Below are 27,351 nucleotides of genomic sequence, written 5' to 3'. Positions count from 1 at the left end.
GACAGGGACAGATCTAGATCTGAGTTTCTTGAGGTCTGGACTATACTTTCTCATTTAACCTTCATCTCAATGGTGCTAAGTGGGTAAGGATTTGGATGCATCAAATAGTTTTTTTGGTGATGGTCAGGTAGTTGTTTTTAGGTTTTCTGTGTTAGTAGCTCTTTGCCTCCTCAGAAAACAGCTGATGGAAAAGAAGATTTGGAGCTATTTCTCTGCTAGGCTAGGCTGATACGTAGAGTTGAACCGTCGTGTGGACATTTGTGTTTGTGATAACGATTGCCAATCCGAAATTTTGCTGATGTGTTTCCTGATAGTAGTTTGCATTGATGAGTTTTACAAATTGAGATAACTGAATTTGGCCACCCCACATGATTAAGGTTTTTGGCAGATAACAGTAGCCATTGAAGACCATCTGGAAGTGCTTCCTCCTAACCTTACTGTTATTTGAAAGCAAATTTCCTAACAGTTTTTTCACCAAAAGATGCTTGATGCAGCCAGATCCTTACCCACTTACCACACCTGGGATGTGAGCCCGGTGAAGTTCAGATCTATTCTTGTAGTTTTTCAACATCACCACCTTGGGAGACACAGCAACATTTCAGTGACAGAATCTAGTTACCCTTGTATTACGTACATGAAAACAAGAAAAACTCTTCTTAACTGATGTCTGTATGGAGCATTGGTTGGGAATCCAGATTTGAGCTCAATTCTAAGGGCCTCATTGAAAATTTTTTTTTTTTTTTTTTTTTTTTTTTTGAGATGGAGTCTCGCTCTGTCTCTCAGTCTGGAGTGCAGTGGCGCAATCTTGGCTCACTGCAATCTCTGTCCCCTGGGTTCAAGTGATTCTGCCGCGTCAGCCTCCCAAGAAGCTGGAATTACAGGCACCTGCCACCACACCTGGCTAATTTTTGTATTTTTAGTAGAGATGCCATTTCATCATGTTGAGCAGGCTGGTCTCGAACTCCTGACCTCTCAGGATTAGATATACACCATTTTGTTACAATTGCCTACAGTATACAGTACAGTAAAATGCGCTACAGGTTTGTAGCCTGGGAACTATAGGCTGTATCCTAAAGCCCAGGTATGTAAGTAGGCCATACCCTGTAGGCTTGTGTATGTTCACTCTGAAGTACAAAATCGCCCAAGGACGCCTTTCTCAGATCATAACCCTGTCGTAAAGCCTCGCATAACTGACTGTATGTTGTGTACCTCCAGCTCCACCAAAGAGAAACACTTTTTCTTTTCACTAATAAAAACCCGTTTCTGGGCGGGCGCTGTGGCTGACGCCTATAATCCCAGCACTTTGGGAGGCCGAGGCGGGCAGATCACGAGGTCAGGAGATCTAGACCATCCTGGCCAACATGGTGAAACCCCGTCTCTACTAAAAATGCAAAAATTAGCTGGGCGTGGTGGCGCGCACCTGTAGTCCCAGCTACTCAGGAGGCTGAGGCAGGAGAATTCTTTTTTTTTTTTTTTTTTTTTGAGACGGAGTTTCGCTCTGTCGCCCAGGCTGGAGTGCAGTGGCCGGATCTCAGCTCACTGCAAGCTCCGCCTCCCGGGTTTACGCCATTCTTCTGCCTCAGCCTCCCGAGTAGCTGGGACTACAGGCGCCCGCCACCTCGCCCGGCTAGTTTTTTGTATTTTTTTTTTTAGTAGAGACGGGGTTTCACCGTGTTAGCCAGGATGGTCTCAATCTCCTGACCTCGTGATCCACCCGTCTCGGCCTCCCAAAGTGCTGGGATTACAGGCTTGAGCCACCGCGCCCGGCCAGCAGGAGAATTCTTGAATCCGGGAGGCGGAGGTTGCAGTGAGCCAAGATCACACCACTGTACTCCAGCCTGGTGACAGAGCAAGACTCCATCTCAAAAAAGAAAACAACACTGTTTCTGGTATTTGGTGTACATTTTTGAAAGCGTTGGCTGTTGACTTGAGATGTGAATCACAGCAGTGTTTCTGGCAGCTCCTCTGGAGTGTGTATATGCTGCTGAGAATACTGGTGGTCACTTCTGGCCTGTGCCTTCCTGAGATCAGTAGCCTTTGCTCAGGAAAGAGAGAGAGCGTGTTCCTAGGGCAGGACCTGAGAAAGGCAAAGCAAGATACAGGGGGATGAAGAAAGGTTTGTTAGAAGTAGGCCTTTTAAAATGCTACCAAGGATCATGTACTTCATAGAATGGATTTGTCGTTGGCTGGGCGTGGTGGTGTACGAGGCCGAGGCGGGCAGGATCATCTGAGGTCAAGAGTTGGAGACCAGCCTGACCAACACGGAGAAACCCCATCTCTACTAAAAATGTAAAATTAGCCGGGCATGGTGGTGGGTGCCTGTAATCCCAGCTACTTGGGAGGCTGAGGCAGGAGAATCGCTTGAACCCGGGAGGCAGACGTTGGCGGTGAGCTGGGATCGTGCCACTGCACTCCATCCAGCCTGGGCAACAAGAGGAAAACTCTGTCTCCAAAAAAAAAAAAAAAAAAGGTTGTCTTAACAGAAAGTAAGAAAGTAGTGATGTTCTTGTAATTATTTCAGTGGAATGGAGAGAGTAGAGGCCATCTTGGAATTGTTTGAAGAGCGCTATTGGGAGTGAATGTATATACCTTATGTATAAATAACTGCCTGTGAAGGGAGGTAGAGGCTTGTACTGGGGGGAAGGGGTGTTACAGGATTGAAAATAAATTAGTATAGGCTCAGATGGTACCCAGACCTAAGTGGTTAATTCACTACTTTATAATTAGGTAATAGAAATAATACTGAACCAAAATTCTGTAAAAGCTGGTGTGATTATCTCACTGTGCCGTCATTAGCCCTCATTTAGTCACTAGAGGGCACTCCACTCTCTTCAGTCTATGTGATTGATAACTGGTACATTCAAGGGTTACTTTGAGACTCCTATAGTTGCCACAAGTCTTAATTCAGTCATACTCATCTTTATATTGCATTACATGTTTATTTTTATTAATGAATCTTTCCAGTGCAGTAGTCTTTAAGGTTTTTCTAGGAAATGTACACTCTGAACTGGTAAGGTATACCAACTATTTTCAGACTGATTATCAAGCAGTATGGATAACCACTCATATCCACAGAAATTGAAATTTCAGGTAGAAGTGGCAACAGGTTTGTAGTAAGGAAGTTTAGGATGGGCACAGTGGCCCATCACGTCTATAATCCCTGCACTTTGGGAGGCCAAGGGTGGAATGTTTGAGCTCAGAAGTTGGAGATCAGCTTGGGCTACATGGTGAAACTCTGTCTCTACAAAAAAAATACAAAAATAAGTCAGGCATGGTGATGCATGCCTGCAGTCAGGAGGCTGAGGTGGGAGGATCACTTGAGCCCAGGAGACTGCAGTGAGCCAAGATCATGCCACTGCACTCTAGCTTGGGCAACAGAGCTAGACCATGTCTTAAACAAACAAACAAAAAAACCCAGAAAGTTTAAGAAACCTGGATATCACTGTATAATTATAACATTTTATAAATTATTAATGAATGATGTCTGTGTATTTTCTATCTCTCTTTTCCTTTCATCACCAATGGCTGGTCTGTTCAAGGAGTATGCCTTATCTATTTATTTTGTTTTTAAGCACTGGCAATGGTATGAAAAATTTGGAGAATCTTAAGATTATGTGTTTTGTAGTATTGCCTTACCTTGGGTGGTTGTAGAAAATGAAGAATCAGTTAACCAAAACTCAGAATTACATTCTTTTACAGTTGCAAAATTCTATTCCAGTTATAAATTATTTTTATAATTTATATTCCAGTTATAAACTTATTTACTGTAAGATGTAGAGGCAGAAGCCATCTGTTCCGTAATGAAATTCTGGAGGGAATGAACCTAATGCCTGCATTGCTTAGAAATTGAATGATCAGTGGTAATGCCTTGCTGTTTATCATGTAGTGTTCAAGGACATGGACTTTGGGGACTGCCTTTGGTTAGCTCTCTAACTCTACCACTCTTAGTTGAGTGACTTTGAACAATTACTTAAATTTGGTCTTAGCAGTTTCATTTCTAGGGTAAAAACCCTATGCTTAGGAAATGTTTCAGACTTTCAATGTTCTATTGCTTATAACAGCAAAAAAAAAAAAAATCTTACTTTTTCCCCTTTTGCGGTTTTGTTATTTATCTTTGTAAATGTCAATTATAATTTGAAGGACACTTTGTAGTTACTAATTAGATTATATGAAAAACTGTATGGAAAGTTTGTACTCTAATATTGTGTCCCCAAGAAATTAGGGTCCTCAGTAACAGAGAAATAAACTCAGAAGGGTCACTGCTCAGCAGCCCACATAACCACAGAGTAGAGCGTAAGCTACTGCTTGTGAATAGAAAGAGACTTCATAAAAATCTTCACATATTTTCTAGCATTACTCCCTACCACTAAGGGGAATGCCTATGACAATGCCATTTTTTTTTTTTCTGCTATAAGATAAAGGAAAGGTCATATCCCTAAGATACATACATTATCATATCCCTAAGATAACAGAAGCTCCAGTGTTTTTCTTTTTTCACTGTTCTTTTCGGAAGTTCACCTGGATGTTCCAGAGCAGTTTTCTAAACCTTTCATTGTTGATTGGCCTTTTGTAGAATTCTTCAGCAACATACAGTACAGAAGACCCAGGCTAAAATAGTTCTCACAGATACACTTTGAAATAGGTGTATTTGGATATAAATATAACTTGCCATTCCATTATTTTTTCTAATGACTAAACTCTAAATTTTTTAAAATGGAGATTTTCAAACCAATGATGTGCAAAGCCATTCTCATGACACAGTCATTTAAACTTATTAAGTATGGGCAAATTTTATTTCTCCCCTTTGTCTTGTGGAGTAATTGAGGTTCTCACCCTGGGCATGATTCACAAAATAAGAGTAAGACCACAGATAATAGTGACATAGAAACACAGGCAATGAAGAAAACTTGTAAAAAACAAGTATCCCCGAGTATCCTGTATCATCCCAGCAGTGATGGAAATGATGGGCAACCCAAGATTCTGAATGGAGTGCGTGAAGCCATATGCAGTTCCCAGTTGATGTTCAGGAACTACAGATGCCACTATTGGCCATAATGCACAGGCAGGCAATGACTAGGAGATTCCCAGAGGACACATAGCAACCTAAGGGCTCCACATCATAAAGGCCAGCATCATGTGGGACACAAGAGTGGCTGTGACCACACACACAACCCAGATGCTGTTCTTCCCTGTGTCATCCACCGGGAGCCCAAATACTGGGTCGTGGGAGCTGATACGACATACACAACACTGTTCATTGTACTTGCTGCCTGGAAAGAAAATCCAAATTTCTCGTAAAGAAAACTTTCCCAAGTCTAATAAAAGGGAACATGGCAACACGCTAGCAGACACAGATGATAAATATGAGCCACAGGGGTAAGGAGAAATCCTTTACATCAGTTAATTTAAAAACTCTCCCCCCCCCCTTTTTTTTTTTGTTCTTTATGAATGATTCTCTCTGCTCTGGGATCTAAGTAAGCAAGAGCCAAGGAAGGCACAGATTAGTGAAAGAAGACATGTTACCTCCAGTCTTAAGTGTGACTCCAGGGGTTGTGTGACCAGCAGAACCCCACGAAGCTTCAATCTTAGAATACAGCCAACTCATGAAGTTCATGTTTACTGTACTTCCAATTCTAGCCACGCTAAATTGTTGGAGTCCAAACACCAGGTTTAATTCTTTGTCTTTAAACCAGCTCACAGCATATGTATTCTGGGCAACTGCTAAGCACTCCCCACCAATCCTAAACACAAATCTTTCAAATTCCATCAGCCAAAAAACATTAAATATTCCACTCAGAACAAAAACAACCTGTCCAATGCAAATGAAACAGCTAAAAATAATTGTGCCACATCATATTCCAAATACTCGGTCTTTTAAAAAGCGACCAAAGAAACACAAAACCACACTGGGCCAAGAATACCAGGCATATAGCAGCATGAATTGCATGGTGTTCACCTGCATATCCCATTTATCCTGAGTCCGAAGGGCAGCAGGATTATTATAGCAAAAATAGCTGCTGAAGCCAAGGAAGAACATCAGTAACAGCATCAAAAGTCACAGACAGGCGGCTGGAGGCCACAGAAGGGCCAGCGGCAGCCATGCTTTCTCATCCTTCTCCTCCACTACACCCGAGGGAGACCGAGAGGCGGAAGGGGTGATGACTCCAGGACCCGGCGGAAAGCAGTGCCCGCAGAGCACAGCCAAGGCAGTGATCACATGACTCCCAAATATCTTAGACTAGTAGATAGTGAACTGTGGGAAATAAAATGATCGGACAAGAGACAGGTACAACAGGACTACAGATTAACAGGAAATGTTGAGCTAATTTCAGACGGCAGCATGCGGCACATCATTTAAATAAAATAAATATGGCCGAGTGGTAGGTAGGTAGGACTTGATCCTTGTAAGATTTTTATAATTTAACACCAAAACAGTAAAGGAGGCCTCATGGAAGAAACTTGAACTAGGCCCGGGATTTTCAACCCTTTCAAATTTGAAACTGCTGGTTACATATCTCCTTTTTTTTTTTTGAAGCAGAGTCTCACTCTGTCGCTCACTGCCACCTCTGCCCCCCAGATTGAAGCAATTCTCCTGCCTCAGCTTCCCGAGTAGCTGGGATTACAGGCACCTGCCACCATGCCTGGCTAATTTTTGTAGTTTTTACTAGAGATGGGATTTCACCATCTCGGCCAGGCTGGTCTTGAGCTCCTGACCTCATGATCCACCCAACTCAGCCTCCCAAAGTGCTGGGATTACAGGTGTGAGCCACTGTGGGCGGCCAATACACCTCTTTTTAATATCATGATAGTAATTGTATTGTAGTATCTGTGATGAAGATAATATGTAATGAAAGATATTTTGAATTCATTGATGCCTTTTTAAAATTGTATTTATTTTATTTTTTTATTATTATTTTTGGAGATGAAGTCTTGCTTTGTGGCCCAGGCTGGAGTGCAGTAGCGCGATCTTGGCTCATTGCAACCGCTGCCTCCCAGGTTCAAGTCATTCTCCTTCTTCAGCCTCCTAAGTAGATGGGATTACAGGCGCCTGCCACCACGCCCGGCTAATTTTTGCATTTTTATTTTTTATTTATTATTATTATTTTTTTTTGAGAAGGAGTCTCGCTCTGTCGCCCGGGCTGGAATGCAGTGGCCGGATCTCAGCTCACTGCAAGCTCCGCCTCCTGGGTTTACGCCATTCTCCGGCCTCAGCCTCCCGAATAGCTGGGACTACAGGCGCCCGCCACCTTGCCCGGCTAGTTTTTTGTATTTTTTTAGTAGAGACGGGGTTTCACCATGTTGGTCAGGTTGGTCTCAATCTCCTGACCTCGTGATCCGCCCGCCTCGGCCTCCCAGAGTGCTGGGATTACAGGCTTGAGCCACCGTGCCCGGCCTAATTTTTGCATTTTTAATAAAGGCAGGGTTTCACCATGTTGGTCAGGTTGTTCTTGAACTCCTGACCTCAGGTGATCTGCCCACCTCAGCCTCCCAAAGTGCTGGGATTACAGGCGTGAGCCACCGCGCCTGGCCACAATCATCTTTGTATATCAAGAGTGAATATGTGGCATGTTAATGTTTAGTCGACAGTGTTATTGTACTCTGTGGGTTTTGGGCTTTCTCTTTGCTAATTTGGCTGCTTGGTAGAAGTTTGCATGCACAAGTTGGGTACTACTGAGTTAAGCATTTAAAAAAAAAAAAAAGGCAGGTAGGCCGGGCGCAGTGGCTCACAAGGTCAGGAGTTCAAGACTAGCGTGGCCAACATAGTGAAACCCCTCTACTAAAAATGCAAAAATTAGCCAGATGTGAGAATTAGGAGAATCGCTTGAACCCGGGAGGCGGAGGTTGCAGTGAGTCAAGATTGTGCTATTGCACTCCAGCCTGGGCGACAGAGCGAGACTCCGTCTCAAAAAAAAAAAAAAAGAAAAGAAAAAGGCGGGGGCAGGTAGAATTTCCACAGGTAAAATAGAAGGAGGGGTTCACAGACAGGAGAAAACAGAAACACCATGGTTGCTTTAGAGTGGGCAAGGCCATTTTCAGATAGAGTGAAAGTTGTGTGCTTTAAATCTTTAGGGCCACCCTTTTAGTTGAATTTGGTGGACATTTTAGAGGTTGAAAACAATTTAGAGGGTCTAAATCGGTTTTTCACGATGAAGATTCCAGTCAGCTGTTGCGAACCTTTTGCGTGAATGTAACCAGTCCAAAGTAAGTGACACGGGAAAGCTGACTCCATGTTGTCAGGGAATCAAGTGGCACGTGGCTGCCAGGAGAATCCAGTGCAGGGGCTTTGTGGCTGTGCCTTTGATGTTCTTTTACATAGACTCTCTTTTTTTATTTTATTTTTTTATTGAGACGGAGTCTCACTCTGTCACCCAGGCTGGAGGGCAGTGGCACAATCTTGGCTCACTGCACCCTCCACCTCCCAGGTTCAAACAATTCTCCTACCTCAGCCTCCCAAGTAGCTGGGATTACAGGCGCCCGCCACCACATTTGGCTGTTTTCTGTAATTGTGGCTTTCAAACCCGTAATTAGAAATACGTTACATCATGGCCCAGTGCATACATATGTGTATATAGATTAGTGAAGAAAACACATACATAGATTATATAACTGACGCTACTTGTGATAAACTCTGTTTTCTATTTTTGTTAGCAAAAAAATTTTGCAAGTGACTCATTAAATTGCTTTTGCAGCCCTGTTTGAAAAAATAGTCAATATAATCAGTATATCCTAAGACCCATTTTGGCACTAACTCACATAGAGCAACAGGAAGAGAAGATAAAGACTTATTCCAGTCTCTCTCTATTCCCTCAAGCCCTCAGGCTTCTTCCCTTCCATAGACAACCTCATCAGTTTTGAAAAGGAAGGCCCTACGGTGGGCCTTAATTCAGTTCTTCATTTTTTCTGAGTATCTCTTTTAAAGCCCTTGATTTGTACAGTTTCCCCATCTAGTTACTGTCTTCTTCAACTGTTAAACTTTTTGTATAAATTGTCCTGTTTATTGTGCTTGAGTACTTTACTACCCTGTTCTTTAACCCTTTACAGTTTTTTTTTTAAATTGCGTTTTACTAAAAAAAATACTGTGAGTCCTGTGACATTTCCTAATTATTCAGGAATGTTTAGTGTTAATGATCTGTCTCTTTTTTTTTTTTTTTTTTTTGAGACGCAGTCTCGCGCTGTCACCCAGGCTGGAGTGCAGTGGCCGGATCTCAGCTCACTGCAAGCCCCGCCTCCCGGGTTCACGCCATTCTCCTGCCTCAGCCTCCCGAGTAGCTGGGACTACAGGCGCCCGCCACCTCGCCCGGCTAGTTTTTTTGTATTTTTTTTTTTTTAGTAGAGACGGGGTTTCACCATGTTAACCAGGATGGTCTCGATCTCCTGACCTCGTGATCCGCCCGTCTCGGCCTCCCAGCGTGCTGGGATTACAGGCTCGAGCCACCGCGCCCGGCCTTTTTTTTTGAGACAGAGTGTTGCTCAGTCGCCCAGGCTGGAGTGCAGTGGCGCAATCTGGGCTCACTGCAAGCTGCGCCTCCCGAGTTCATGCCATTCTCCTGCCTCAGCCTCCCGAGTAGCTGGGACTACAGGCGCCCGCCACCACGTCCAGCTAGTTTGTTTTTTTGGTATTTTTAGTAGAGACAGAGTTTCACCATGTTAGCCAGGATGGTCTCAATCTCCTGACCTCATGATCCACCCACCTCGGCCTCCCAAAGTGCTGGGATTACAGACGTGAGCCACCACACCTGGCTGATCTGTCTCTTGTTTTAAACTTAATCTGTACCTCCCCCATGTCTTATGATCAGAAAAAGCGATAAAAATTCATACTTGCTTGTGAACAGTTCAAGCTATATTAAAATGAGCAGAGAGTAAAAGATCTCGTAACGCTACACTATTGTTAGTTAACTATTGTTATGTACTGATGTCCTGTTTCTGGACATTTTTCTATGTGTATACCAACACACCCCCAATTTTTCACTTTTTCTTTCTTTTCCTTTTCTTTTCTTTTTTCTTTTCTTTTTTTTTTTTTTGAGACAGGGCCCAGCTCTGTTTCCCAGGCTGGAGTGCATTGCACTGGCACAATCACAGCTCTCTGAAGCCTCAACTTCTTGGACTGAAGGGATCCTTCCCACCTCAGCCTCTTGAGTAGCTAGAATTACAGGCATGAGCCACTGTGTCTGGCCTCCTACTATTTCTTTAAAGACAAGTGAGCTAATTTTAGAAATACCTGCTCTTAAAAACTTAACAATAGATTCCTCATATCATTCCATGACCACACTTACTACTGATAATTTTTCTTGGTAGATATTTTCCTTCTGCCACTAAAATGATAAGCTCCACAGTGCTCTCTAATGCTCTGTTCTCTGTTGTATCCTTTTATGTAGACCAGTGGTTAGAGTAACTGGGTAATCAATGTGTATTTGTTCAGTGAATGGAAACCATTTAATGAGCTGAGAATTTCATTTCTCACTGATCTGAAACAACCACAATCATGACTCTAATGGTTGGACACATAATAATAGAAGAATCACATGTGCAAGTGGTATTGCAATAAAGAAATTTTAAGTGGTCAATGTACTAGAGGGGACCTGGTGGCTAGTTTAGATTTTAGTCAAATGAAATCTTTCTAGAGGTAACGTTTAAGCTGAGTACTGAATGATTATCAGAAGACAAAGGGAGAAAGGTATTTCCAACAGAGGAAACATTTAGTGCCATGGCCACAAGACAGGAATTTAGTATTTTTGCCCTTTAAGGCTGACTGGATCTCTTTGGTTTTAGTTAGTGTGTACAAGTCACTGTATTGTTCTTTTGGTGATTCCTTGAGAGTGATTGCTAATTCAGTGTGAGTGGACTGAGGTGCGTTGTCTGAAGTAGCAGTCACGGGCTTATTTCATATGGCTGGTGGCTACGTTATTGGACAGCACAAATACAGAACATCTCCAGTATTACAGTTCTCTTTTACAGTGCTGTTCTGGAAAGTCACTAGAATATCAACTCCTTGAGATTTTTTTCGCTGCTATACCCCTAGAGTTTGACACATAAATGCCGAGTAAATATTTGGTAAATGATCAAATGAATAAATGGATAGATGGAGGCAGTATATCTGTTCCTAGATAAGGAAAAAGAAAATGTGCATAAGTTTTGAGATGAGAAAGGCTTTGATGTGTTTAAGAACAGAAAGAAGACTGGTTAGAACAGAGAGGAATGACAGTTTGAAATCAACGTAGAGAAACTAGTGATGTTAAACCTTCTGAAATTTGTTTTAAGTGCATTGGGAAGTGATGGAAGGGTTTGTAGCATAGCAGTAATGTGATCTGATCTGATATGGTCTGAATGTCTTTTTAGCAGATGATTTCATTTTACTAGCTCTCTTGAAAGTTTAATTAAAGTGATAGCGATGACAGTTTACTCAACTAGTTATTTGAGAAAGTAACTGCCTGTGGGGAATCCAGATTATTTGTTTACTTCATTTTCGGTGTTAGTGCTAGCCCCCTTGTTTTATATTTGTTTTAACAATTCTATGCTTAAAAGCAGGAACTTATAGGCAAGAACTTCTTTTTGTTCTTTTTTCCAGTGAAGGTGGTGTTTTTAAGGCTCATCTTACTTTCCCAAAAGATTATCCCCTCCGACCTCCTAAAATGAAATTCATTACAGAAATCTGGCACCCAAATGGTAAGTTTATCTAGTTTTACTTTTACATTTGTAAATGTGATGACCTGTCATTGAAGTGTTGAAGGTCAATAAGAAAGATCTGTTTCTCAGTGAAATTGCTTTGGCATGTTTGTACTGTGTTCATTGTGCACATGGCTGTGTACTGAAACCTTTAAAAAGAGGAGAGGCCAGGCACAGTGGCTCATGCCTGTAATCCCAGCACTTTAGAAGGCCAGGCAGGCAGATCACTTGAGATCAAGAGCTGGAGACCAGCCTGGCAAACATGGTGAAACCCCGTCTCTACTCAAAATACAAAAATTAGTCACGCGTGGTGGCACATACCTGTAATCCCAGCTACGTGGGAGACTGAGGCATGAGAATCACTTGAACCCGGGAGGCGCAGGTTGCAGTGAGCTGAGATTACACCACTGCACTCCAGCCTGGGCAGCAGTGTGAGACTGTGTCTCAAAAAAGAGAGAAAGAGAAACAGAGATCATGGGGAAAAAGTTATTTTTTAATTTATTTACTTAGTTTTCAGTTTGGTTTGAGACTCATATTTTAAACCAGAGGCACAGTTACGGAGCGATAACATCAATAGAGCTCCTATAATTAAGCGAATAATTATCAAGGTATTAGGTGATTCACTGGCTATTACAAAGAACACAGAAATTATGAAACCTGGTTTTGTAATTTATAGTTTTTCCTATTATTTTTATACCATGGACAACTCTTCTATGTATATTCTTAGGTGTAAGATTACTGACAGTGTCATATGAAACAACATATATTTTTTAAGCCTGGAAAGCATCTAGTATGGCTGTGCATGTAGCGATGACATTGACTTTTTTTGCTTAAAGAAGAGCTACCACTTCAAATCCACATTGCAGCCGTTCTCCTGCCTAGCCAGCTGCCGCTGGACTCTCTCCCCTGTATATAAGCCCCCAGTAACTACGTCTTATTTAAAAAACAACAACAAAAATTCTCTATTTTTATAAAGTAAAATAAAATCCCCAAAGGTTAGGCTAGATAAGCTATATTTGTAAAACAGTCTCTGAACTTTTGGCTTTGTTTTGTATGTTAGAACTTGCAGAGCTTTCTTTTCTAATTATTTTGACTATGTAATCAGAGTTGTCTCTTTAGGCTATTACACTAATTTGCATTTTGCTTCTCATCATCAAGACTTCTGGGTGCAGGGAATAGAAACACGTAGATAGTGGTTTAAGCTGGAATCAGTGAGACAGGAATGAATGATTGAATGAAGTTAAACAAGGATTTATCAGAAGGATATGGAATGTGTAATAGAAGCCAAGGCTTGAAAAACAGATGGGCGTTATGAGAGACTGGAACTGGCAAATGGAAAAGTACTGGGAGCCAAGGGACTTAGCATATTTTATTGCATCTAAGGCAGCAGTGATCATAAAAGATAGTTATTTTTCCTACCAGTAAGAAGGGGAAAATATCTCTAACAGTTTGTGGCAGAATGCATTAACCGTATTCCTGCATGATGCGGGCATGCATGAATGGGTGACACTTGCCTCCTGTGCTTTGACTTTTATCTCTTCCTAGGCTTTTGGCAGTTTCTTCTTCTACCTTCACTTGCATTACTCGATTATAATAGGCAATCATTTTGCACCTGTTTCGGAGAAGCTATAACAGATTCTGAATGTTGGCTTCACCACAGATTAGCTGTGTAACTCTAGGCAAACCCTCTTGGAGCCTTAAGCTAGCTTGCCTGCCTGCCTCCCTCCCTCCTTCCGTCTCTCCTTCCCCCACTCTGCCCCTCCTTTTCTCCTTCCTTCCCTCTCTCGCTCCTTCCTTCCCTCCCTTCCCTTTCTCCCATCCCTTCCCGTCCTTTTCTTCTAAGACAGGGTCTCACTTTGCCACCCAGGCTGCAGTACAATGGCATGATCACAGCTCACTGCAGCCTTGACCTCCTGGGCTCAAGTGATCCTCCCAAGTAGTTGGGATGACAAGGACACATCATCACGCCCAACTAATTTTTGTATTTTTTTTGTAAAGATGGGGTTTCACCATGTTGTTGGCCAGGCAGGTCCTGAACTCCTGGGCACAAGTGATCTGCCCACTTTGTCCTCCCAAAGTACTGAGATTGCAGGCATGAGCTACCATGCCAGGCCTATGTTTTCTATCTGTGAAAATTAAGTGAAAACATACATGTAAGCAAATACATGGGAGACTTCCCTTCTGGTAAGAAGATAGCAATCACCTAGGTAGTTTAAGAGGACAACTGATAAAATGGTGTTATGTTTTGTTTTAAGATTGAAGAGACTTTTTATTTTTTTCTTTTTTTTTTTTTGTTTCTTTTTTTTTTTGAGACGAAGTCTTACTGTGTCGCCCAGGCTGGAGTGCAGTGGGCCGATCTTGACTCACTGCAACCTCCATCTCCTGGGTTCAAGTGATTCTCCTGCCTCAGCCTCCTGAGTAGCTGGGATTACAAGCGTCCACCACCACGCCTGGCTAATTTTTGTAGTTTTAGTAGAGACAGGGTTTCACCATATTGGACAGGCTGGTCTCAAACTCCTGACCTCAAGTGATCCGCCTGCCTCAGCCTCCCAAAGTGCTGGGATTATAGACATGAGCCACCGTGCCCGGTCTTAGATGGAATTTTGAACGAAGATGATGCTTGGCTTGAACTTCATTCTTGAGGCTGTAAGGCCTTGTTTAATTAATGACTTTTAAAGCTGTGCATAATAGTAGGTTGTCATGACAAAAAGAGAAAATGACAAAAAATAAAAAAGCTATGTAATAGGTTCCTCTTGTATTTTCCTTCTTGAAAGATTACACTCATAGAGGATTGGAAGGGGAAGTCAGAGATAGCAGGGTGGTAGAGCATTTTAGCAATCATTTGAGTACAAAACAATAAAAGCTTGCACTAAGAATAGTGTCGCAGGAAGGGCAGTTTAGTTTCTTTGACTTGACTGCCAGAGGTGGATGGTAATGGAGAAGTAAGAATTTAGGATTGACTGGCCTTTTGCAAAAATAATTATAGAGTGAAAACCATAATGAAATAGCACTTTTTACCTACTAGGATTCCTATAATCAAAAAGATAATAACAAGTGTCAATGAGGAAGTAGAGAAATTAGAACTCCAGTGTACTACTGGCAAGAAGGTAAATGGTGCGGATGTTTGGAAAAGACTCTGGCAATTCCTCAAAAGGTTAAGCATAGTTACCATATGACCTGCAGTTCCAGTCCTAGGAACCTAACCAAGAAAACTGAACACACATGTTCAGAAAAAACTTGAATATGAGTGTTCATAGCAGCGTTTATTATTCATAACAGCCAAAAAGTAGGAACAGCCCAAATGTCTATCAGTTGATAAATAGAAAAACAAAATGTGGATCCATGTAATGGAATATTATTTGGCAATAAAAAGAAATGAATTACATGATACTGTTCTCTTAAGAAAAGAAAGAAACGGCCTGTAATCCCAGCACTTTGGGAGGCCGAGACGGGTGGATCACGAGGTCAGGAGATCGAGACTATCCTGGCTAACACGGTGAAACCCCGTCTCTACTAAAAAAATACAAAAAGCTGGCCGGGCGCGGTGGCTCAAGCCTGTAATCCCAGCACTTTGGGAGGCCGAGACGGGCGGATCACGAGGTCGGGAGATCGAAACCATCCTGTCTAACACGGTGAAACCCCGTCTCTACTAAAAATACAAAAAACTAGCCATGCGTAGTGGCAGGCGCCTATAGTCCCAGCTACTCGGGAGGCTGAGGCAGGAGAATGGCGAGAACCCGGGAGGCGGAGCTTGCAGTGAGCCGAGATCCGGCCACTGCACTCCAGCCTGGGTGACAGAGCGAGACTCCGTCTCAAAAAAAAAAAAAAAAAAAAGAAAAGAAAGAAATGAAGTAGTGATACATGTTACAACATAGATGAACCTTGGAAACATTATACTAAGTGAACAAAGTCAGTCGTATAAGGTGACATAGGTTACGATTCTCTTTATATGAAATGTCAATAATAGGCAAATCCATAGGGACCGAAAGTAGGTTAGTGGTTCCTTACTCCTGGAGGGGAAGTGAAGGGATTGAGGAATGGTTGCTAATTGGTACTGGGTTTCATTGTAGGTTGAAAATAGTCTAAAATTGATTGTGGTATTGATTGTACAACTCTGTAGACATACTAGACAGAAACCATTAAATTGTGTTCTTCAAATAGGTAAATTGTATAGTAGGTGAACTATAGAGATGTTATAAAATTATTATAGGGAAATAGTTTTATATGACTGACCTTACATATATTCAGTTTTTCTTGTGGTATACTTGCTACATCCAGTTAGATAATTAGGTAAAACTAGTCTAGGGTTCAGCAATGAGCTTAAGGGCCTTGGAAGTTACTGTATCAAGATGATAGATAACATCATAATGAGTGGGTTAATTTTCCTAGGGAAAGTACAGTTAATGTTGGGGATTAGGATAACATCCAAGGTCAGATTAAGGAAGATGAAAACTAGAAAGTGACTGAGACAATGGTTCAAGAACCAGGGGAAAACAAGAGTACCACAGATGCCAGGGGAGGAAAATGTATCCAGCAAAGTGTTGTCATAGTATTAGTTGTCTTGGCCCAGAAGGGTGACTTCAGGTAGGTAAAAGTACCCAGGAGAATAAATATGTTATCCAGACCACTTGTGGACACAGCTGTAGCATCCTGCTAAGGAGAAGAAGCCAGTTTCTAGGAGAATAAAGGAATACCCGAGTAGTAAGTAAATAGATAAGATGAGGGTAAATCAATTTTTCAGAATTTTAGATGCATGGCTTCAAGAAAAAGGAGATAGCTAGAAGTGTATGCATTGTTTAGGTAGCTTAGTTTTGTTTGTTTGTTTTGGTTTGGGTTTTTTTTTTTTGAGACAGAGTCTCACTCTGTTGCCCAGGCTGGAGTGCAGTGGCTCATTGCAACCTCCGCCTCCCAGGTTCAAGCGATTCACTTGTCTCAGCCTCCTGAGTAGCTGGGATTACAGGTGTGTGCCACCAAGCCTGGCTAATTCTTGTATTGTTATTGGAGATGGGTTCACCATGTTGGCCAGGCTGGTCTCGAACTCCTGACCTCAGGAGATCCGCCTACCTCAGCCTCCCAAAGTGCTGAGATTACAGGCCAACCGTACATTACAGTGGGCCAAGCCATTGTGCCCAGCCCAGGTAGCTTAGTTCCATCTCTAATGAACACTGAAATGAAAGAAAAAAGTAACAAGCAAAAATCATACGGGGAAAACTGAGAAACATTTTGGCAAGAGAAAAGTAAACATTAAGTACATAACTGGCTAAAGGATAAGAACAGACATTTCACAAAAGAGGAAAGACATACAGGTTATATCCATGGAAAGTTGTCACCCCAAAGCATTTAGAAAAGTGAATTAAACCAGATGTCATGTATAAAATTTAAACAGCATCAATAAAGGAAAATGTTCATCTTGATGAGGCAATGAAATGGACATCTCAGATTGCTGATGGCAGTATAAATTGATACAATCCTTTAAACTATAGTTTGATAATAGGTATTAAGCCTAAAAAATATTCTCATTCTAAAATAAACTGTATGTTTAAAATGACATGAGAAGGTTAAAAATGTAAAGATCCCGGATTAACGATAGCTTGATTTTTTAAAAAAGAAAAATGGATCTTGTATTGTGGTGTTAGAATTCTGTGCACATACTTAATAGCATGTTTTTAAAGAAAAATGATTTGGAAAAAATCCTTATTACACAATAAGTACAGAAAACATTGTAAAACAGTAACACTCTATGCTGAACTTTGTAGCGTTACAAGTTTCGATGGTCTTTTTTTTTTTTTTTTTTTTTTTGAGATGGAGTTTCACTCATTGCCCAGGCTAGAGTACAATGGCGCGATGTTGGCTCACGGCAACCTCCGCCTCCTGGCTTCAAGCAGTTCTGCTGCCCCAGCCTCCCGAGTAGCTGGGATTACAGGTGTGTGCCACAATGCCTGGCTAATTTTGTATTTTTAGTAGAGATGGGATTTCTCCATGTTGGCCAGACTGGTCTTGAACTCCTGACCGCAGGTAATCCACCCTCCTTGGCCTCCCCAAGTGCTGGGATTACAGGCTTGAGACACCACGCCTGGCCCTCAATGTTATTCTTGCCCCGATTCTATTTTAGTTAATAGATTTTACTAGCAGATAGGGATGGATTGGGAAGAGGAACCTTAATTATAGAAAAACTCATACATAAAACATTGAAGACGTGGGCCTTTCCTGTCATATATTCACTGCTGTACTTCTCTGTCACATGTGTGCCTGGCATGCAGTAGGCTTTGAAAAAGTATTTGTTGGCTGGCGCAGGGGCTCTTTCCTGTAATCCCAGCCCTTTGCGAGGCTAATGTGGGAGTGTCCCAAGTGTGTGGGACCAGGCTGGGCAATATAGTAAGACGATATCTTTACCAAGAAGAAAAAAAAAAAAAGCCAGGAATGGTGCCATGTGCCTATGGTCCCAACTACCTGGGAGGCTGAGGTGGGAGGATTGCTAGAGCCAGGAGTTTCAGACCAGCCTGGGTGACACAGTGAGACCCCATCTCTACCAAAAAAAAAAAAAGCCAGGTTAGCCAGGCATCATGCCATGTGCCTGTGGTCCCAGCTACTTCGGGGACTGAGGCAGGAGGATCGCTTGAGCCTGGATAGAGCTGTGATCATACCACTGCACTCCAGCTGGGTGACAAAGTGAGACCCTGTCTCGAAAAAAACCAAAACAGCAACACCACCACCAAAAAATAAGAATTTGTTGAATTAAGAGAGCAGTGATATTGATTGGTATATACAGACTTTGATTCTGATTACCCAGAGTTCATAACAGCAGAAATACTGATGTTGTGAAATGAAAAATAAGATTTAGAATTATATTTATTCACAAATTTGTTAGACTATATAGGATAAGTTAGGAATGAAATATACATAAATATTGTCACTACTCAAATTCCTTTCTAAAATTTCTTCCTCAAAGTGTGCTTTTAAAAAAAATTTACAGTGAGTAAACGTTACCATAAAAGATTCGTTTCACAATAGGGATTATTTGTATGATGTATAAATGAATTAGTGGATTAAGATTTTTTTTTTAATCAATAAGTAGTATTTTACTTTTTGCCGAACCACTTAAACAGGTCAATACATGTCTCCTAAAAATAAGGATGTTTTTCTTATTAAATGTGTTCATGGAAAGGAGGCCTCATGAGTGTCATATATGTTGATGAGTTTTCATTGGCAGTATGGCATGTTTGTTTTGTGAATTTGAATATACTCCTTTCCCAGAAAATACAATTTTGCCTTTATATGATTGTAAAAATACATTTCTTAGGAAAATCTCTCGGCCTTTGACTATCACTAATTTAAGTCGGTAAGTTAGTGGGGAAACTAGGAAGCCATTACATAGAAACTCAGTTGCTGGTATTTGGAAAAATATGCTTTCTGCAAATGAATGCATCCAATAGTTGCTATTTATTCATTTATTATATTATACTTAGGACATGTAAATGTTAGGCACCATCTATATACTAGATAGCTTTATGTTTTACATAAATAAAAAGATAGCTTACATTCCTACTGGGTTTGTCAGATGGATCCTGTGTATTTGGTAAAATCTATACTATAGTCTTCCTAAAAAAGTCAACACGTTCCATTTTGGACATTAACTTCTGTGTATGTGTCATGTTTGATAAAGGCACTGTGTGAATCAGGGTCACATTTGTAATTGATAATTTTGTGTATAACCAAATTAGCAATATATGAAACAAGCCTCTTCTTGAATTTTGCAGTTGATAAAAATGGTGATGTGTGCATTTCTATTCTTCATGAGCCTGGGGAAGATAAGTATGGTTATGAAAAGCCAGAAGAACGCTGGCTCCCTATCCACACAGTGGAAACCATCATGATTAGTGTCATTTCTATGCTGGCAGACCCTAATGGAGACTCACCTGCTAATGTTGATGCTGCGGTAAGGCGGTCACACGTCTTCCCTTCACTTTCCCTTGTGATAAAACTTGAACTATAGTTAGTATGTATGTAAGTATGCATGAATGTGTGCATGCATATGTGTGTGTGTGTGTGTGTATATGTATCTTTCCATAGTTCTTATTTTTGACAAAATAAATATAAATATATTTATTTATGTATTTTTTTTTTTTTTTTGAGACAGGGTCTCTCTCTGTCACCTAGGCTGGAGTGCAGTGGCACCATCATAGGTCACTGCAACCTCAAACTCCTGGACCCAAGTGGTCCTCCGGCCTTGGCCTCCCAAATTGTTCCAATGACATGTGTGAGCCACCATGCCTGGCCAAAAGTGCATATTTATTGTATACAACTTGTTGTTTTGAAATATGTATATGTTGTGGAGTGACTAATTGAGCTAATTCACATACGCATTACCTCACATGCTTACTAATTTTGTTGTGGGAACACTTAAATTCTCCTCTCCGCAGTTTTCAAGAATACTGTACGTTATTAGGATGGAAACTGTGACACCCAATTTAGAATTGGGGGTGGGATGGGCAGAGCAGAAGTGTAGTTTTTCAATGCAGTCAGATTTTTATCAACTTAAAATGGCTTGTCGTAGCTATGAAATTTTTTTGTAAGCCTCATGGTAACCACAGAGCAAAATCCTACAGTAGTTAACACAAAAGATAAAAAGTAAGGAATCGGGGCTGGGCACGGTGACTCACGCCTGTAATCCCAGCACTTTGGGAGGCTGAGGCGGGAGGATCACAAGGTCAGGGTATTGAGACCATCCTGGCTAACATGGTGAAACCCCGTCTCTACTAAAAATACAAAAAATGAGCTGGGTGTGGTAGCAGGCGCCTGTAGTCCCAGCTATTTGGGAGGCTGAGGCAGGAGAATGGCTTCAACCCGGGAGGCGGAGGTTGCAGTGAGCCGAGATCATGTCACTGCACTCCAGCCTGGGAGACAGAGCGAGACCTGGACTCTAAAAACAAAAGCAATTGTCATACCTAAGACAATTTAATGCCTAGTCTAAAGTTCATGTTATTATCCCCAAGTTCTCAATTTTCAAAAGTTTCACATCTGTAGAAAAAAATGTATTAGTTAAATGAACACCACCATACCTTTCACCTAGATTCACCAATTGTAGAAATTTTGCAACACTTTTTTCTAAACAGTTTGAGAGTAGTTTATAGATACCATAACCCTTCACCCCAAAATGTTTCAGGATCTGTTCCCTAAGAACAATTCTGTCTTTCCATATGACAGACTTACTTACAGACTTACACAGTACAAGTCTGTCGTTGATGTGGTACTATATACAATCTATATTCACATTGGATTGGATTGTCCCGTATTCTTTATAGCTGCCACACCCCCATCCTGCAGCTTTTTTTCTTTTTAAATCCAGAGGCTAGTCTAGGAACCTCTGTTATATTTGTATTCAAGTTTTATTAGTTTACTTTAATCCAGAATAGTTCCTAGTTCCTTAGCCTTCTCTCCTTCTTTGAAAAGCCTTTCATTCTTATTCTGAGAACCTTTGTTAGTACTATATACCAAAGCCAGGGCATAAAATTTACCTTTTTTCTTAGGTTAATAATAACTTGGGTGGAATCTTATATCTAGACTAAGACACTATAGATAACTCCCTTTGAAAGCTATGACTGAAATTAATAATAGAATTGAACTAAAAACTGCAGAAAACTATCTTTCTATTTAATCAAGTATTAGTCTAAACAATGTAAGAGATGATAAGGGAGAAGGGGTGATAGCTGCATTAAAAGAAATCCTAGGGAATCATTTTGAGAGAGAACTGATGAATGTTTATTTGGTTCATGCTCAACTATCAGCAATTTTAATAATAAGATCAGAGTTGGCTGGGTGTGGTGGCTCACACCTATAATCCCAGCTCTTTGGGAGGCTGAGGCGGGCAGATCACAAGGTCAGGAGTTTGAGCCATAGTGAAACCCCCGTCTTTACTAAAAATACAAAAAAATTAGCCAGACGTGGTGGCACGTGCCTGTAATCCCAGCTACTTGGGAGGCTGAGGCACGGAAAATTGCTTGAACCTGGGAGGCGGAGCTTGCAGTGAGCCGAGATTGCACCACTGCACTCCAGCCAGAGTGACAGTGCGAGACTCTCTCAAAAAAAAAAAAAAAAATCAGAGCTGACAAGTTGCCTTTTTTATTTTACGTATGTGTTTGCCCTTTTGAAACAGAGTCTTGCTCTGTCGCCCAGGCTGGAGTGCAGTGGTGTGATCTCACCTCATTGCAACCACAACCTCTGCCTTCCGTGTTCAAGCGATTCTCCTGCCTTAGGCCTCCCAAGTAGCTGGTATTACAGATGTGCGGAACCACACCCAGCAATTTTTTTGTGTGTTTTTAGTAGAGATGGGGTTTCACCATGTTGGCCAGGCTCCTGACTTCAAGTGATCCGCCCACCTCGGCCTCCCAAGGTGCTGGGATTACAGGCATGAGCCACCACATCCAGCCCTTTTTTTTTTTTTTTTTTTTTTTTGGTGACAGAGTCTCACTCTGTTGCCCAGGCTGGAGTGCAGTGGCGCGATCTCGGCTCACTGCAACATCCACTTCCCAGGTTTACATCATTCTCCTGCGTCAGCCTCCCGAGTAGCTGGGACTACAGGCACCCGCCACTACCACTGGCTAATTTTTTTGTATTTTTAGTAGACACAGGGTTTCACCGTGTTACCCAGGATGGTCTCGATCTCCTGACCTCGTGATCCGCCCGCCTCGGCTTCCCAAAGTGCTAGGATTACAGGCATGAGCCACCGGCCCCTGCCCTGGCCCTTTTATCTTAAAGAAGAGTAAATTAATAGCCAATAACCAAGACCATGAATATGCAAAAATGTTTATTAACCCTCAAAATAGCTGAATCGCAAAAAAAGCCAAATGTACTGCCAAAGTAAAGTTATTCTCTTGATGTTAAACATTTTCCTACGTGTTGAAATAGGCCTTAATGTGAAGTTGAAATATGCAAACTTGAGTTCTAGTCCAAACACCACAAATTGTGCAAAATCTATTCCATTTTTTTTTCTTGAAACCCACTGATTCTTTCTTCTGATTTAACTAGTTAGTTGTCTCATATGAAAACCAAAAACCATGACTTATAAACAGTTTACTATTCTTTTTTTGAGACAGAGTCTCACTCTTACTCAGGCTGGAGTGCAGTGGCACAATCTCAGCTCACTGCAACCTCCACCTCCCAGGTTCAAGTGAGTCTCTTGCCTCAGCCTTCTTAGTAGCTGGGATTACAGGCGCATGCCACCACATCTGGCTAATTTTTGTGTTTTTGGTAGAGACAGGGTTTTGCCATGTTGGTCAGGCTGGTCTCAAACTCCTGACCTCAGGTGGTTCACCCACCTCAGCTTCCCAAAGTGCTGGGATTATAGTTGTGAGCCACCACACCTGGCCCAGTTTACTGTTCTTACTTGCTTTTTCTTCTTGCATATTACACCTTTGATCGTGTTTTCATAGTATTGTTTTTCTGACCTCTCAATCAGCAGTACATATTCCAGGAAACCCCCATTTTTCTTAGCCACCTCTTTCCTGGATCCCTTTATTCTTTGGCTCCATGTTTTTTTTTTTTTTTTTTTTTTTAATATGTAGTCTCCCTCTGTCGCCAGGCTAGAGTGCAGTGGCACAATCTCAACTCACTGCAACCTCTACCTCCCAAGTTCAAGCAATCCTCCTGCCTCAGCCTCCTGAGTAGTTGCGACTACAGGCACATGCCACCATGCCCAGCTAATTTTTTGTATTTTTAGTAGAGACGGGGTTTCACCACGTTGGCCAGGATGGTCTTGATCTCTTTATGTCTGATCTGGCCGCTTTGGCCCCAGATTTGATTGACTTTCTCAGCCTGCTGCTTAGCTGACTTGCTCAGATTACCCCTTTACTGCTCTTCTCAATTGAATCTTTTGTTTCATGGATCCCATTTCTTCTTTTTTTTCTTGGTTGATTTCCTCCTTCATCCTAGAGTAATCTCTTAGGGTATGTGGCAATGAAATCCTTAGTCTATTTATGATGTAAGGTGCTTTTATTCTTCCCTTATACTTGATTGATGCTTGGTTTCTAATATTATAGGAAGAAAATCAAATTTACGTAGAATTTATATTTTACCATTTATTATTGCCGATGTGAAAATTGATGCTAGGTTGATTCTTTTCCATTTTTAGGTGACTTGTTCTTTTTTCCTTTTCTTTTTTTTCCCCATTGTCTTTAGGTTCTTTTCTTTATTGTTGGTCTTTGGAAATTTCACAGAGTTGTGTGAACTCTTTTTAATTTGCCAAATTAAAATTTGCTTTAATTTTAAAGACTACCAGCCCTGGGAAATTTTCCTTTTAAATTATTTTGAGGCTGGGCGTGGTAGCTTATGCCTGTAATCCCAGCACTTTGGGATGCCGAGGCAGTTGAGTTACTTGAGGCCAGGATTTCGAGATCAGCCTGGGCGACATGGTGAAACCCAATCTACAAAAAGTACAAAAATTAGCTGGGTGTGGTGATGTGTACATGTAGTCCTAGACGCTCCAGAGGCTGAGGTGGGGGGATTGATTGCATGAGCTCAGGTGTTCAAGCCTGCAGTGAGCTATGATCACCGCTGCACTTCAGCCCAGGCAACAGAGTGAGACCTTATCTCAAAAAAAAAAAAAAAAAAAAGAGAGAAAAAGAAGTGACAGTGACAGTCTGGGGAAAAAAGAAATGGTATTTATGTCATTCAAAGCTGTATGGCTATATAGCTATATGGAAGACAAAGCAGGTACTAAACTGAAAATAAGGGTTGGAGGAAGAGGTGTCATTTAAATTCCAAAATGAAGGAGTAATTGTTTTTGGCACCAATACCCACACTAGCAGTTCTTTTATTTATTTTTTGGTTTTTCTGAGACAAGAGTCTCGCTCTGTCGCCCAGGCTGGAATGCAGTGGCGCGATCTTGGCTCACTGCAACCTCTGCCTCCTGAGTTCAAGCGATTCTCCCACCTCAGCCTCCTGAGTAACAGGGATTATAGGCGTGTGCCACTATGCCTGGCTAATTTTTTTGTATTTTTAGTAGAGATGGGGGTTTCACCATGTTGGCCAGGCTGGTCTTGAACTCCTAACTTCAGGTGATCCACTTGCCTCTGCCTCCCAAAGTGCTGGGATTACAGGCATGAGCCACAGTACCTAGCCTAGCAGTTCTAATTATAGTATTCTTCAGTATATTTATACAAAATTTATATATTATCATTATTATTTTGGGAAAGTTAACATTTTGATATAGGTGAGGGAAAATGTTGAGTATACAAACTTTCAGTTAATCTCTATTTTCAGTCCCTCTTTTTTTTGAGCGACGGAGTCTTGCTCTGTCGCTCAGGCTGGAGTGCAGTGGTGCGATATTGGCTCCCTGCAACGTCTGCCTCTCAGGTTCAAGCGATTCTCCCGCCTCAGCTTCCCAAGTAGCTGGGACTCCAGGCGTGCGCCACCATGTCCAGCTGATTTTTGTATCTTTTAGTTGAGATGGGTTTCATCATGGTGGCCAGGCTGGTGTTGAAGTCTTGATCTCAGGTGATTCTGAGGTCCTGCCTCGGCCTCCCAAAGTGCTGAGATTATAGGTGTGAGCCACCATGCACGGCCTCAGCCCCACTTTTTATTCAGGCTCTTCTCAGATTTGCCATTTCCAAATTTTAGCTTCTTTAGGCCTCTGTTTAATAGACCCTTTTCCCTTTGTTTCCCCTCTCCCCCAATTCCTCTCTGTCTGGCTCTCTCTCTCTCCTTCCCTTCTCTTCCCCTCCCCTCATTACCCCACTGTTCTGTTCCATTTTTGCATGTCAGACAGTGACAGTGATAATTGTCATGTGTTTTTCTCTACACTAGAAAAGGTACTTAGTATCATCTCAATATGATGCATCCCACCTACCTACCTTACGTTGCAGACATGTTTATGTTTATATTCTGGTAGTTTCCAATAGGGAGAGTTGGTAATCCTTCAGATTAGCAACTGAATGTCTTTTTTTTTTTTTGAGACAGAGTTGCTCTGTCGTCCAGGCTGCCGTGCAGTGGTGCCATCTCAGGTCACAGCAACCTCTGCCTCCCCGGTTCAGGTGATTTTCCTGCCTCAGCCTCCTGAGTAGCTGGGATTACAGGCATGGGCCACCACGTCTGGCTAATTTTTGTACTTTTACTTTCAACATATTGGTCAGGCTGGTCTCAAACTTCATGATTCACCCACCTCGGCCTCACAATGTGCTGGGATTATAGCCGTGAGCCACGGCGCCTGGCCTGAATGTCTTATTTGTGTATTTTAACTTTCTTTTTCAGTGTAATACAAAACTGTAAATGTTCTTTTGTGATCTTTTTCTTTTTTAAAGATAATTTTTAATGTAGAGGGAATTTGCATAGGAGATTTCTGCCTGTATATCCTGGTAGTGTCTTGCAAAAGTATGTCTAACTGCTTTCTACCTTATCAGCTTTATAATATTTTTGAAGTGGACAAATCACCAAGGGATTACATTCAAAATTAAAATAAATATTTGAGATTATAAAGAGGAGTTTGCATGAAATCACTTGATACTGCTTTTTAATCTACAGAAAGAATGGAGGGAAGATAGAAATGGAGAATTTAAAAGAAAAGTTGCCCGCTGTGTAAGAAAAAGCCAAGAGACTGCTTTTGAGTGACATTTATTTAGCAGCTAGTAACTTCACTTATTTCAGGGTAAGTTTATTTTAAATATCATACTTTTGTTTTTTTGTAAGTATCATATTAGTTTTTGGAAATTGTATGATTTGGGTATTTGAATTACATTTTTTCATTGACTTCATTTTTTAATGGTATTATCCAGTAGTCTCGTTCTTAAAACTACTGTATAATCTGCTTGCTTTTCTCCTAAGACATCAACTGTTTTTGACTAGATATTCTGCTTTCATATGGTTAGTATGCTGGTGGCCTATTTCTTTTCACTGATGGTAAAGTTTCTAATGATAAGGTTCTTATTTCAGTTTAGTTTCTTTGTTTGACTTTTTGATCTAGCATCCTGATCACTTGGGCACTAATGTTTCTTACATCTTTTTTTGTTTTTGAGACGAGTCTCGCTCTGTTGCCCAGGCTGGAGTACAGTGGCATGATCTTGGCTCTCTGCAAGCTCTGCCTCCCGGGCTCACGCCATTCTCCTGCCTCAGCCTCCCCAGTAGCTGGGACTACAGCACCTGCTACCACGCCCGGCTAATTTTTTGTATTTTTAGTAAAGATGGGGTTTCACAGTGTTAGCCAGGATGATCTCCATCTCCTGACCTCCTGATCCGCCCACCTCGGCCTCCCAAAGTGCTGGGATTATAGGCATGAGCCACCACTCCCGGCCTCTTATATCTTCATATACTGTATTATGTAGGGTATAGGCAAGACTATTAGCCATCTACCTATTCAAGGTTGGTCTTCTGGCTGGGCACAGTGGCTCATGCCTGTAATCCCAGCACTTTGAGAAGCCGAGGTGGGTGGAACACCAGAAGTCAGGAGTTCGAGACTAGCCTGGACAACAAGGTGAAACCCTGCCTCTACTAAAAATACAAAAATTAGCTGGGCCGTGGTGGCGTGCACCTGTAATCTCAGCTACTCAGGAGGCTGAGGGAGGAGAATCACTTGAACCCAGGAGCCGGAGGTTGCAGTAAGTCAACATCGCGCCATAGCACTCCAGCCTGGACAACAGAGCAAGACTCTATCTCAAAAAAAAAGCAAAAAACAAACAAAAAAAAGTTGGTCTTCTGTCT

At 41.6% G+C, this 27,351-nt stretch overlaps 1 protein-coding gene and 1 pseudogene across 2 annotated transcripts in view; one reads left to right on the top strand and one right to left on the bottom strand.

Annotated features, from left to right (window-relative positions):
• LOC105472134 (ubiquitin conjugating enzyme E2 G1) overlaps nucleotides 1-27,351 on the top strand; it is a 103,295-nt gene that overhangs the window by 63,535 nt on the left and 12,409 nt on the right. For both annotated transcript variants that reach the window (XM_011725127.2, XM_071082177.1), the window contains exons 3-5: nucleotides 11,567-11,664; nucleotides 19,422-19,600; nucleotides 26,179-26,302. In XM_011725127.2, coding sequence (XP_011723429.1) covers nucleotides 11,567-11,664; nucleotides 19,422-19,600; nucleotides 26,179-26,265 — 364 coding nt within the window. In that variant the 3' untranslated portion in view covers nucleotides 26,266-26,302. The remainder of the gene's footprint in view (nucleotides 1-11,566; nucleotides 11,665-19,421; nucleotides 19,601-26,178; nucleotides 26,303-27,351) is intronic.
• LOC139359423 (lysosomal dipeptide transporter MFSD1 pseudogene) lies at nucleotides 4,775-5,977 on the bottom strand (annotated as a pseudogene).

Source organism: Macaca nemestrina, chromosome 17 (assembly GCF_043159975.1).
Source record: "Macaca nemestrina isolate mMacNem1 chromosome 17, mMacNem.hap1, whole genome shotgun sequence".
In the NCBI taxonomy this organism is placed as follows: Eukaryota; Metazoa; Chordata; class Mammalia; order Primates; family Cercopithecidae; genus Macaca; species Macaca nemestrina.
This window is presented reverse-complemented; position numbering and strand designations above follow the sequence as displayed.